Source organism: Streptopelia decaocto, assembly GCF_964273445.1.
Source record: "Streptopelia decaocto genome assembly, chromosome: 22".
NCBI classification, from domain to species: Eukaryota; Metazoa; Chordata; class Aves; order Columbiformes; family Columbidae; genus Streptopelia; species Streptopelia decaocto.
Genome location: NC_138677.1, coordinates 2,953,214 through 2,965,573, shown reverse-complemented (window position 1 = coordinate 2,965,573; position 12,360 = coordinate 2,953,214). Strand labels below are relative to the sequence as shown.

Genomic DNA, 12,360 nt, shown 5'->3' with positions numbered 1-12,360 from the left:
GGACCGGGACTTGGTACCGGCACCAGCATCCTGGGCTGCCCCCGGTACCACCATCCCCGCCTTGTACCCATCCCTGGGACCCCCCTGGGCAACGGGACCGGGACTTGGTACCGGCATCGGCATCCCCCACTGACCCCTGTGTCCCCACCGTATCAGCACCGGCAGGGCTGGTGCAAAGGCACACGAGGTCCCCAAAAGACACACGGGGTCCCAAAAGGCACGTGGGGTCCCCAAAAGGCAACCCCGTCCCTGTTCACCCCCAGTGTCACCCCACAGGAACCACCATGGTGTCAGGCAGAGATTTATTGTCCAGGGGCAGCAGTGGGGGGCAGGACCCCATGGGCACCCAAGGGTGCTGGGGACATGGGGGTAATGGGGACATGGGTGATGTGCCACATGGGCACCCAGGGATGCTGGGGACATGGGGGTGATAGGGACATGGGTCCTGTGTCCCATGGGCACCCGGGGGTGCTGGAAACATGGGTCCTGCACCCCATGGGCACCCAGGGGTGCTGGGGGACATGTGGACTGGGACAAGGGACATGCCATGGGGTGGGGGCACAGGGGGGCCCCGGGGTACCCCACTAGCCCTGGGCACCCTCTGGCTCCTGCGCCTGGCTGGGTGTCAGCTCCTGCGTGTCCTCCTCGGTGGGTGGCCGTGTCCTCTTGAAGAAACCCGTCTGGGGGAGGGACACGGTGACAGCCGAGCCACCGGGGACACTACAGCATCACCCCAAGGGACACCACGGCATCACCCCAGGCGCTGCCCCCCATTCTGCACTCCCAGGGCTGGATCTCCCATTTCCTGAGTCACTCCAGTGTCACTGGGGTCCCACCACCGTGGCAGGTGTCACTGGTGTCCCCAATGTCCCCCTGCCATCCACTCACCTTCCACATGAGGAGGATGAGGAGGGTGAGGAGCAGGAGCCCAGCAAGGGCCCCCAGCACCACCCACTGCACCGGCACAGTCCCCTCGCCCCCGGGAGTGGCGCGAACCACCTCGGTGACAGCCTGCAGAGGACGGGTGGATGACATGGCTGCCACCACAGCCTGTCCCCGTGTCCCCCTGTGCCCGTGCCAGCCCTACCGTGGCCTCCCCGGCGGGCAGGACGCGGGGCTGCACGCGGTACGGCATGGCCGAGGTGTTGAACCAGGCGTGCGACTGGATGAGGAACTGCTGCAGGAGGTGCTCCGGCTGGGGACAGACATGGGGACATGTGGGGACATGTGCGGATGTGGCATCAAGGGTACTGGCAGCCAACGGGGCACCCATCTCCCTGTACATCCCCATGGCTGCTTCCCATAGGTGCCCAGGGACCAGCATGCAGGAGAGGGACACCCTGGGGAAACGCGCCACTCCCGTGTCCCCAGGAGGGGACAGTACCTGCTGCAGGGTGTCCATCCAGAGCAGGGCGCGGACGCTCACCAGCACCCGCTGGTCCTTGGCCAGGGTGGGCACCCAGCAGGTGACACCCACACACGGGGTGTTGCTGCAGCCCTGCGAGACATCCGGGTGTCACTGTGACTCCCACCCCAGCACCCTGGGGGGCACCCGCAGCCCCCGCACCCGTCCTGGGGTGCAGGTCCCCAGGAGCACCCGCTCACCACGGCCACGGGCTCCTCCAGCTCCGCCGCCTCCCTGCGCTCCCGCCCGTGGGTGCCATTGCGGGGCGCTGCGCCCGTGGGCCGCGGCATCTCCAGCTGCAAGGAGGTAAGGCAGGGGGACATCACCGTGGCACCCACCCAGCACCCACTGGGGGTGCAGCTCCCCCGCAGCACCCTACCTGCTCGGCGTTGAGGCCGGGGGGGTCGGTGCAGCTCACCCCCCCCTCGGTGTCCAGCTCCAGCAGGTAGAGCAGGACACGGCCACCCAGCTGGTTGGGGACAGCGAGGCGCAGGGTGACCCCGCTGACGGTGCTGGGACCCTTGTTGTGGAGCTGCGGGAGGATGGTGAGGTGACACCGGGGAGGGGACAAGGGGACAAGGAGACAGTCACTAGGGCACCCATGGGTGCAGCACCCAACCTGGTAGACGTGCTCCACCCTGATGCCGTGGTCCTCGGGGCGCCGGCTGCCCTCTGCCCTGTGCCAGCTCGCGGGCAGCACCGTGGTGGCAGGAAGGGACGTGCTGGCAGGAGAGGGGGTGTCAGTGTCCCCCCGTGTCCCCCCCAGTCCCCTGTGTCCCCCCAGACCCTCACCCCCGCAGCTCCATCTCCGCCTGCACCTCCACTGGCACGGTCACCGACACGTTGGCAGGGCTGGGGCTGTTCATGCTGTGGGGACACCAAGGGGTGAGTCTGGGGACATGCTGAGGCCACCAAGTCCTCAACACTGGGCAGGGGACAGGGGGTTGTCACAGTGTCACCTGCGCAGCTGGAGCTGGAAGGTGATGGTGTCACCCATGTCCTCCAGCCCGGACACACTCAGCTCCATGTCCACGGTGACCTGGGGGGACAGCAGGACGGGGGTTGACTGGCCAACACCAGCCCCACCGCCAGGGTGATGGGCCTGGGGGGCCACCCCAACCCCTTTACCTGCGCCCCCGCTTTCATGGGGTTCCCCAGCTCGCACAGCACCACCTGGCTCCCATTCTCCTTGCGGGGGTTGCAGTTCAGCTTCTCCTGTCCCTGCAGGGTGGGGACACAGCAGGGGGGACACATCAGGGATGCCAACATTCACGAGCCACCCTGGGGACCTGCATGGTCCAAGGGCAGGATGTGACCCCCCCGCCCCTGGCACCCCTTGTCAGGCACCCACACACAGGATGACGGCCACCAAGGTCAGGATGTGACCACCCATCCCCAGCACCCCCTGGCACCCACCACCCTTGGGCACCCACATGATGAGTGATGGGCACCCAGGGCAGGATGTGACCACCCATCCCCATCACCCCCTGGCACCCACCACCCTTGGGCACCCACATGATGAGTGATGGGCACCCAGGGCAGGATGTGACCACCCATCCCCATCACCCCCTGGCACCCACCACCCTTGGGCACCCACATGATGAGTGATGGGCACCCAGGGCAGGATGTGACCCCCCATCCCCATCACCCCCTGGCACCCACCACCCTTGGGCACCCACATGATGAGTGATGGACACCCAGGGCAGGATGTGGCCCCGCACCCACCGGGATGCTGCTGCGCGCCGCCTGGTAGTGGGTGCCGGGGGGCAGCTGCACCCGCAGTTCGGTTTCAAAGGCGCCTTCGCCCATGTTGCCGGCGACCACGCGCAGCCCCAGCGCGGCCTCCGCCCCCATCAACAGGGCTCTGCTGGGCCTGGGGGGCATGGGGACACGGTCAGCACCCCGGGGGACAGCGGGGACCCCCCTCGCCCAGGTGGGTGCTCACGTGTGGGCGGCCAGGCGGAGGTCGGGGACGCAGAGGTTGTCATCGCCGCAGTCCTCCAGGATGATGTGGGTCTGGGGGGGACAAGGGGGGACAGGGGGACAGTGTGGGAGGGGTGGGATGGGGAGGCATTGGGGACAATGGGAGGTACAGAGGGGACATTGCGGGGAGGGACTGGGGACAGCAGGGAAGGACAGATCCCAGGGGGACACTGGGGACAGTATGGGGTACAGAGGAATTGGGGACAAGAAGGGATACTGAGGGGACATTCCAGGGAGAGATTTGTGACAGTGGGGTGTACAGAGGGGACATTGTGGGGAGGGCTTGGGGACAGTGGGAGGTACTTGGGGGACATTCCAGGGAGGGACTGGGGACAACAGGGGATGCTGGGGGGACATCTCAGTGGTACAGGGGGGGTTGTGTGGAGACACCCTGGGGAGGGACTTGGGACAACAAGGGATACCAGGGGACATCCCAGGGAAGGGTTTGGGACAACAGGGTGTACTGAGGGGACACCCTAGAGGGGTACTGGGGACAATGGGAGGTACTGGGGGGCCACACTGGAGAGATTGGGGATGGGAGTGGGGTACAGAGGGGACATCCCAGGGAGAGGCTGGTGACAGCAGCTGGTACTGGGGGGACATCCCAAGGAGGAAACAGGGACAACAGGAGGGGACATCATGGGGAGGGGTTGGGGACAGCAGGGTGGGTAGGAAACATATCCCACAGCAGGACTGGGGACAGTGTGGGGACTGGAGGGACAACCTGAGGGAGGGAGCAGTGACAGGGAGGGAGACGGGGGGGACACCACGCGGGGACACTGGGGACAGCGGGGAGCACATGGGCTGTGTCCCAGGGAGGGGTTGGGGACACTGAGGACAGGCTGGGGACCAGCCCAGCCCAGATCACCCCAGCGATGTCCCCAGCTCAGCCGTGTCACCTACCTGTGCCTGCACCAGGGTGTCCCCATAGAGCACCAGCCCCGGGGACCCCTCCGGGGGGGACAGTGACAGCCGCAGGCTCAGGGCCACCGGGCTCAGCTTGTCCTTGAACTCGGTCTCAGCCTGGGGACACCAGCGGGCAGAGCACAATGCTGTCCCCAGCCCTGTCCCCAGCCCTGTCCCCATCCTGCCTGGAAATGACACTGTCCCCAACCCTGTCCCCCCATCCACTTGGCTGGGGACACTACTGTTCCCATCTCTGTCCCCAGCCTGGCTGGGGGCACCACTGTTCCCATCCATGTCCCCACCCTCTCTGGCTGGGGACACTATTGTCCCCATCCATGTCCCCATGCCAGTTGGGGATGCCACTGTCCCCATCCTGGCTGCAGATGCCAACTGTCCCCATCCCAGTCCCCCACCCTCCTGGGCATGCCACTGTGTCCCCAGATGTGGTGGAGGGTGACCCACTATGGGGTGACAGTGGCAGTAGAAGGGGGGGCTGTGACAGGGGACAAGCCAGAGCCCCCAGTGCTTGCTTTAAGCCATTGGGGAAACTGAGGCAGGAGTATCTGGATGGGTGGAAGTGCCAGGATGTGGCAGCCCTTGGGCGCTCATGTCCCCGTGTGTCCCCACCCCCTGCCCCCCACCCTCCGGGGCTGGGGACCCCGCTGTCCCCACTGTCCCAGCCCACGCTGTCCCTGTCCCCATACCCGCAGGAAAGCAGTGAGGTTGTGGCACTGGGGGGGTGACCCCGGCACCAGTGCCAGTGTCCCCTGCCACACCGGCTGGTGGCCCTGCAGCAGCAGGACCCGCCGGGACAGTTTGGGCTTCAGCCGGTCCAGCTGCAGCTCCGCATCGAGGCCTGGCAGGGGACAGCAGGTGGGGGACACATGGCACCGGTGCCACCCCTGGTGCCACCCATTGTCCCCCCGGGTGACGCTGGCACTCACAGACGCTGGGTGGGAGGCGCTGGCCCGTCACGCTGACACACAGCACCACGGGGAAGCTGCGGTGGGGACAGCACCCGGGGTGCTCAGGGACCTGCTGCCACCCCAGGGCAATGTCCCCGCACCAGTGGTCCCCATAGTGGTGTCCCCATGGCAGTGTCCCCACTGCGGTGTCCCCACTGCGGTGTCCCCATGGTGGTGTCCCTATGGCAGTGTCCCCACGGCAGTGTCCCCACAGTGGTGTCCCCATGGCGGTGTCCCCATCGTGGTGTCCCCATGGTGGTGTCCCCACAGCAGTGTCCCCATGGCAGTGTCCCCACAGTGGTGTCCCCACGGCAGTGTCCCCACAGTGATGTCCTCATGGTGGTGTCCCCACAGTGGTGTCCCCATGGCAGTGTCCCCACAGTGATGTCCCCATGGTGGTGTCCCCACAGTGGTGTCCCCACGGCAGTGTCCCCACAGTGATGTCCTCATGGTGGTGTCCCCACAGCAGTGTCCCCATGGCAGTGTCCCCACAGTGGTGTCCCCACGGTGGTGTCCCCGCAGCAGTGTCCCTGCCGCAGTGTCCCCACCCCACGGCTCACCAGCTGACGCGGGTGCTGGACCCGGGCAGGACACACGCCAGGATCTCAGGGCTCAGCCCATCGGGGACACTCAGCTGAGTCCGGGCCACCACCACAGGTTGTCCCCTGCGGGTGACAGAGCTCAGGTGCCAGGGGACCCGGGCGGGGACACCCACCCTGCCACCAGAGGCCCTGGGACGGTCACTCACCAGTACACAGCCACCTTGGCCGCCCCGTACGCCCCCACCAGCAGATCTGCAGGGACAAGGACAAGCAGGGGGTGGGTGACAGGGCGGGTGGCGCTGGGGTGACAGGGGGTGCCGCGGGGTGGCCGTACCCGGGTAGCCGTTGCTGTCCAGGTCGGTGGCCCCGCGCAGGGCGAAGCCGAAGGCGGCGGGGCCGGGGAAGGGGCTGCGCAGGCGCTGGGTGGGCAGCGGGGACAGCCCCTCGCTCTGCCCGCGGAAGATGAGGACCTGCCCGCTGCCACCGTCACCCCCCTGCGGGGCACCCACCGCCACGTCTGGGGACACACGGGGACATCAGCACCCACCCGCTGACCCGGCCCAGCACTGACACCACCTGCCTGTTCCTGCCTCAGTTTCCCCGATGGTTTATTTAGACCTGGGGGGTCTGGCTTGTCCCCTGGCACAGCCCCCCCTCCCCGCTGCCACTGTCACCCCAGCGGGGCACCCACCGCCACGTCTGGGGACACACGGGGACATGAGCGCCCAAGGGCTGCCACATCCTGGCACTTCCACCCACCCAGATACTCCTGCCTCAGTTTCCCCAATGGCTTAGAGCAAGCACTGGGGGCTCTGGCTTGTCCCCTGTCACAGCCCCCCCTTCTACTGCCACTGTCACCCCATAGTGGGTCACCCTCCACCACATCTGGGGACACAAGCACCCACTAGCTGCCCTATCCCAGCACCGCCGCCCACCCGGGTGCTACTGCCTCAGTTTCCCCGATGGTTTATTCAGACCGGGGTGTCCCCAACACCCCCCTGTGTCACCCCGCTGTTACCGCCGTAGCCGTCCTTGTCCAGGTCCCCCAGGCTGGCGATGGCGGCAGCGAAGCGGCCGTAGGGGTGGGTGCCCGTCAGGGTCTGGGGGGGCCCGGCCAGGGGCCGCTGTCCCCCCCCCAGGTAGAGATAGAGGCGCCCCAGCTCGCTGCGCTGCCCGTCGGGGCACCGGGCCAGGTACAGGGGGGCACCCACCAGCACGTCGTCGTGCCTGCAGGGGCGAGTTTGGGGACTCGGTGGCATGCAGGGGTGTCCCGGGTGGGGGGCAGCACCCTAGGGTGCCCCCAGGAGGGATGGGTGGGGGGGACAGTCCTGGTTCTCACCCATCCCCGTTGACATCAGCCACGGCCACCGTGTGCCCGAAGTACGATGCCACCTGCAAAGGGTGGGGGGTGGCACCGGGGGGGCAGCATGGGGTGCGGTGGGTGGGGAGAGGGGGCAGTTGGGTGCTGGGGGGGACAGTGGGTGCTGGGGTGCTCTGGGGTGAGGGTGCAGGGGCGCTGTGGGGCACTGGGGGGGCGACTGTGGGGTGACAGGGTGCTGGGCAGGGTGACAGTGGGCAGCAGGGAGCCATGGGGTGCTGGGAGCGGGCAGTGGGGTGGGGGTCAGTGGGGGCCATGGGATGGGCACTGGGGGTGCAGAGTGTGGGGCAGGGTGTGGGTGTGCAGGGAGCTGGGGGTGCAGGGAGCTGGGGGTGCAGGGTGTGGGGCGGGGTGTGGGGCAGGGTGCTGGGGGTGCAGGGTGTGGGGGAGGGTGCTGGGGGTGCAGGGTGCTGGGGGTGCAGGGTGTGGGGCAGGGTGTGGGGCAGGGTGCTGGGGGTGCAGGGTGTGGGGCAGGGTGTGGGGCAGGGTGCTGGGGGTGCAGGGTGTGGGGCAGGGTGTGGGGTAGGGAGCTGGGGGTGCAGGGTGTGGGGTAGGGAGCTGGGGGTGCAGGGAGCTGGGGGTGCAGGGTGTGGGGCAGGGTGCTGGGGGTGCAGGGTGTGGGGTAGGGAGCTGGGGGTGCAGGGAGCTGGGGGTGCAGGGTGTGGGGCAGGGTGCTGGGGGTGCCGCTGTGGGGGGTACCTGCTCGCTGGCCATTCCCTGCAGCCGGCGCATGGTCACCCCCACGCTGAAAATCTCCACCTGCCCAGAGCGGCATCAGGTCCCGTCCCCATCCCCATCTCGGGGTGTCACAGCGTTGTCCCCAACACCCGTCACTCCCGCACAGCCAGCGGGTGCCACTCACCTCGCCCCTCGTGTTCCTCTTGTTGGGGACCCCCACCACGTACTCTGCGGGGGACGAAGGTCCTGAGTGCCCCAATGTGGCACTGGGGGGACATGGGGACACTGGGGTGGGCACAGAGATACCCCTGGTACTGGGGTGGGTGAGGGGAAACGGGGACACCCCTGTCACTGGGATTGGCAGGGGGACATGGGAACACCCTGTCACTGCGGTGGGCATGGGGACACCCCTGACACCAGGGTGGGCACAGAGATACCCCTGGCGCTGGGGTGGGCAGGGGGACACGGGGACAGACGGGACTCCTGAGCTGGCACAACCCGTGTCCCCAAGCCCTTGGGAGGGGACCCCGGAGCCCAGGGGTGCCCGAGACCTGTCCCCCCACAACCAGCCCTGGCCCCCCTGCCCGTACCTTTGGTTTTGGGATCATCATCAAACTCGCCCACGGCCACCGCGTACCCTGCAGGGAGATGGGCCCCGGTGACCCCCACTGTGCCCCCCAGCAGGAGCCACGGTGGGGCTGGGCTGCCCCACTGTCCCCCCACCCCTGCTCACCCCGGTACCCGTCCTTGTAGTCCCCAGACACCGGCTGCCCCGTTGGGCGTCCCGGGGCCCCCGGCCACAGCAGCGACTGGCCGTGGAAGCGGCTCAGGATGGCATCGAGCTCCACCGAGTACAGCAGCCCTGGGACACCGGGGACACCGGAGCTCACTGGGTGGGCACTTGCTGGGCCTCCCTGGGCTGCCAGTGCCACTGCGAGTGGCATCTGTGGGGTGTCCCGTGCTGGGTGTCCCCGCTGTGCCCACCCAAAGTGAGGACCCGGGCGGCGGGACTCACCCATGAAGTAGTAACCGCCGGGGGCACCCAGCACCAGCCGGCCGTCCTGCGGGAACAGCGGTGTCAGCGCCACCCCGGGCACCCCTCCATGGCACCCCCACCCCAGAATCCATCCCCTAGCCTAGTACCCCCCACCCTGGTATCCCCCACCCCAACACACTCATCCAGCATCCCCCTCCATAGCACCCCAATCCTGGGGCATCCCCACCCTGCTATCCCCACCCTGAGACCCTCATCCAACATCCCCCTCCATGGCACCCCACCCTGGGGCACCCCCTCTATGGCACTCCCACATTGGGGCATCCCCCACCCCAGCATCTCCCACCCCATCACCCCCATCCAGCATCCTCCACCCTGGCATCTCCCACCCCAGTTTCTCCCACCTTAGCACCCCCAGCCCAGCACCCCACACCCTGGCACCCCCATCCAATATCACAGTATCACAGTATGTTTGGGATTGGAAGGGACCTCAAAAGATCATCTAGTCCAATCCCCCTGCTGACACCCCCACCTCAGCATCCCCACCCCAGCATCCCCACCCGGGTACCACCCCGGCCGCCCCCTCTGCATCCCCACGGGCATCCCCGGGGGCACCCGCCCCAGCACCCATCTCACCAGGGTGACGGCCGCGCTGAACCCGATCTCGCAGTAGCGCTTGTCGTAGGCTGCGGGCGCAGGGCAGGGTCAGCCCGGCCAGGGTGGGGGGCACCCACCCCCCCCCCCCCCCCAAAACTCACAGTAGTTGCTCTCGCGGTAGGTGCTGGCCATGATCTGGTCGCGACAGGGCGAGTACCAGGCGACGCGCTGCAGCCCGGGGGCACCCACGAAACAGGCGCCCGTGGGGGTGCGGAAAGCCTCGTCCTGGCCCTCCATGGCGTTCCAGTGCTGCAGGGGGGCGCAGGCCTGGCCGCGGGGACAGGGACAGGGTGGGTGCCCACCCCGCTGCCACCCAAGGGTGCCCACCCGCACACCCACTGGGTGCACCCACCACCAGTTTGCCGTCCCAGCTGGTGACGGTCGCCCCCAGCCACTGGTGCGACTTGTAGGTGTGGAGCTCCAAGGAGTGTTGGGTCTCGGTCTCGTCTCCTGGGGGGGTCCGAGAGGGGGAGCGTGTGGGGCCGGTGACCCCCCCGCACCCACCCAGCACCCCACGGCACCCACGTACCCGCAGTGTCCACGGGGAGGGGGCGGCAGGGGGCGTCTCCGCGGGGCCAGGAGCAGAGGAAGACGGCGCCGGGTTGAGTGACCCCGGGCTGGGAGGTGTTGGCGCGGGGAGCCCCCACCACCACGCTGGGCCTGGGGGCAGAGCGGGTGTCGGGGGGCGTACGGGTGTCAGGTGGGGGTACGGGTGCCACGTCTGGTCCCAGCACCCCCCTGTCCCCTACCTGCCCTCCGTTATGTGGAAATCCAGGGCGAAGCCAAAATAGCTGCCGGGGGGTCCCTCGTACACGGTGGGGGGGTCCTGGAGGAGCCCCAGGGCGGGGGCCAAGCGCAGCCCCCCCAGGAGCAGCAGGGACAGGGCAGCAGCCCCCATGGTCACCCTGAAATGCGGCCACCAGCCCCAGCACAGCCTGTCCCAGCGTGTCCCCTCCTTATCTCAGGGGACGCAGCTGGGGACGGGGATGGGGACACAGGAAGGGCCCCCCCGTGGGCACAACCGCTCCCGCCAGGGAGCCAAAGGGGTGCGGGGGCGCAGGGGGGGACGTGCAGCTTTTGGCCAAGGGACAGAGGTGACCAGCCTGGCTGGCAGAGCCGCGGGTGGGGGGCAGGAGGTGACAGTGCCAGGGGGGGACACAGGGAGGGGTTGGGGGGGACACGATGTGGCAGGGGGTGACACAACAGCCTGTGCCCCCCACCGAACCCAGCCCCATATCTGGGGGTGCAGGCGGCTGCGGCCCAGCCAGCGGAAACACGGCGGGGAGGGGGAACAGCCACAGGGCAGGGGGGCCCGGCCATTGGCCCCAAGGTCCCCTGGGCAGGCGGGGTGGGGGACGCCTGGGTCCCAGTAGTGTGGCCACCAAACTGCCCCCCCTTCCCAGAGCAGGGACACCCCGAAACCCGCCCTGGGGAGGGAGGGGGGGCAGCGAGCAGCGGTGTCTGCAGGGACACGATTGTGGAGGGCAGACGGTGACAGTGCCAGCGTGGGGGGACAGTGCACAAGGGGGCTCGGTGTCCTCAGGAGAACAATGGCCCCCCCATGTCACATCGTGTCTCTGATACCTGCCACAAAACCCAAGTGTCCTCTTGAGCTTAATCCATTTGGGGTTAATTGAAATGTGCTTAATTAAGGCCACTCAAGCTGCCAGGAGCTCCTCTTGCCCCCCTGGAGTTGGGGACATGGGGACAGGAGCATCTGGCTGCAAGCGAGCGCCCCCCCACCCCGAAACAGGCCGTTCATCCTTCTTTTATTATATTTTTTAATATCTGATGACTTCTTTGAGCTCCTCTGAAGAAACAGGATGATGGGGCCCAGGTGAACAGCTGCAGGTGGGACCCGGGAGGTCCCTGCAGCGTCCAAGTGGCACTTTGGTCCCTGGGGGGGACACACGGGCCCTTGGGAGCAGCTGGGAGGTGGATTTGCCAAAGCTGGGGCTGAGCCCAGGCTGTTGGGCTCTGGGAAGGGCTTAAGCTGAGCACAGGCTACCTGGCTCTGCGCAGGGTTTAGCTGAGCCCAGGCTGTTGGGTTTTAGGAAGAAGATGAGCCCAGCTGTGGGGCTCTGGGCAGGGTCTAGCTGAGCCCAGGCTGTGGGGCTCTGGGCCGGGTTTAAGCTGAGCCCAGGCTGTGGGGCTCTGGGCCGGGTTTAACTGAATCCAAGCTGTGGGGCTCTAGGGAGGTTTTAAGCTGAGCCCAGCTGCGGGGCTCTGGGCAGGGTTTAACTGAGCCCAAGCTTTGGGGCTCTAGGGAGGTTTTAAGGGGAGCCCAGGCTGTTGGGCTCTGGGCCAGGTTTAAGCTGAGCCCAGGCTGTGGGGCTCTGGGCAGGGTTTAACTGAGCCCAGGCTGTGGGGCTCTGGGCAGGGTTTAGCCGAGCCCAAGCTGTGGGGCTCTAGGGAGGTTTTAAGCTGAGCCCAGCTGCGGGGGTCTGTGCAGGGTTTAGCCGAGCCCAGCTCAGCTCCAAGCAGCAGCTGTTGGGCTCTGCCCAGGCTGGGGCCACCCAAGCCCAGCCCAAACCCACCCCCCCAAACACCTTAAGTCAAGTCTATTTTCTCTCCATTTCTCTCCATTTCCTGTTTCTTGCCCCATTTCACCTTCAGCAACAACCTGGTCAGGACTGACGGTGCCAGGTGAGATTACAGCGCTAAGGCCCAATAACGTCCTTTAAAAGAAGGAGAATTAACAGGACATTTTCTCTGCATCCAGCTCAGTATCTTCCAAGCAATTTAAAGCCTTTTCCCCTCGCTGAACCCAGCATCTAATCCCGTTATTTTAGGAAAAAGCCCCGGGCTCCGTCGCCATCAGACGCGGCCGCTCCGAGTCATCTCACGCAACC

General features: G+C 67.2%; 1 protein-coding gene across 2 annotated transcripts; it reads right to left on the bottom strand.

Annotated features, from left to right (window-relative positions):
- Positions 1–295: 295 nt before the first annotated feature.
- Positions 296–10,461, bottom strand: ITGA2B (integrin subunit alpha 2b). Of its 2 annotated transcripts, XM_082071109.1 has the most exons (30): positions 10,258–10,461; positions 10,038–10,168; positions 9,861–9,958; positions 9,610–9,775; positions 9,488–9,537; positions 8,873–8,918; positions 8,591–8,719; positions 8,448–8,495; positions 8,042–8,085; positions 7,879–7,938; positions 7,141–7,193; positions 6,820–7,028; positions 6,136–6,318; positions 6,008–6,053; positions 5,820–5,924; positions 5,239–5,294; positions 4,999–5,150; positions 4,292–4,411; positions 3,351–3,421; positions 3,131–3,278; positions 2,534–2,626; positions 2,365–2,444; positions 2,198–2,272; positions 2,025–2,127; positions 1,785–1,937; positions 1,606–1,701; positions 1,385–1,498; positions 1,088–1,195; positions 889–1,011; positions 296–680 (listed from the first exon to the last, which is right to left on the bottom strand). In XM_082071109.1, exons 1-30 carry the CDS (start codon positions 10,404–10,406, stop codon positions 585–587), a joined length of 3,105 nt encoding a protein of 1,034 aa, XP_081927235.1. In that variant the 5' UTR covers positions 10,407–10,461; the 3' UTR covers positions 296–584. The 2 variants fall into 2 exon arrangements, with proteins under 2 accessions (XP_081927235.1, XP_081927236.1); XM_082071110.1 differs by lacking the exon at positions 6,136–6,318.
- Positions 10,462–12,360: the final 1,899 nt, after the last annotated feature.

Excerpts from the sequence above, each read along its gene's own strand:
- ITGA2B (XM_082071109.1), bottom strand. The coding sequence starts at position 10,406 with ATGGGGGCTGCTGCCCTGTCCCTGCTGCTCCTGGGGGGGCTGCGCTTG. Across the intron at positions 8,496-8,590 it reads CTACAAGGACGGGTACCGGG|GGTACGCGGTGGCCGTGGGC; the intron begins GTGAGCAGGGGT and ends ATCTCCCTGCAG. Across the intron at positions 1,196-1,384 it reads GGATGGACACCCTGCAGCAG|CCGGAGCACCTCCTGCAGCA; the intron begins GTACTGTCCCCT and ends GTCTGTCCCCAG.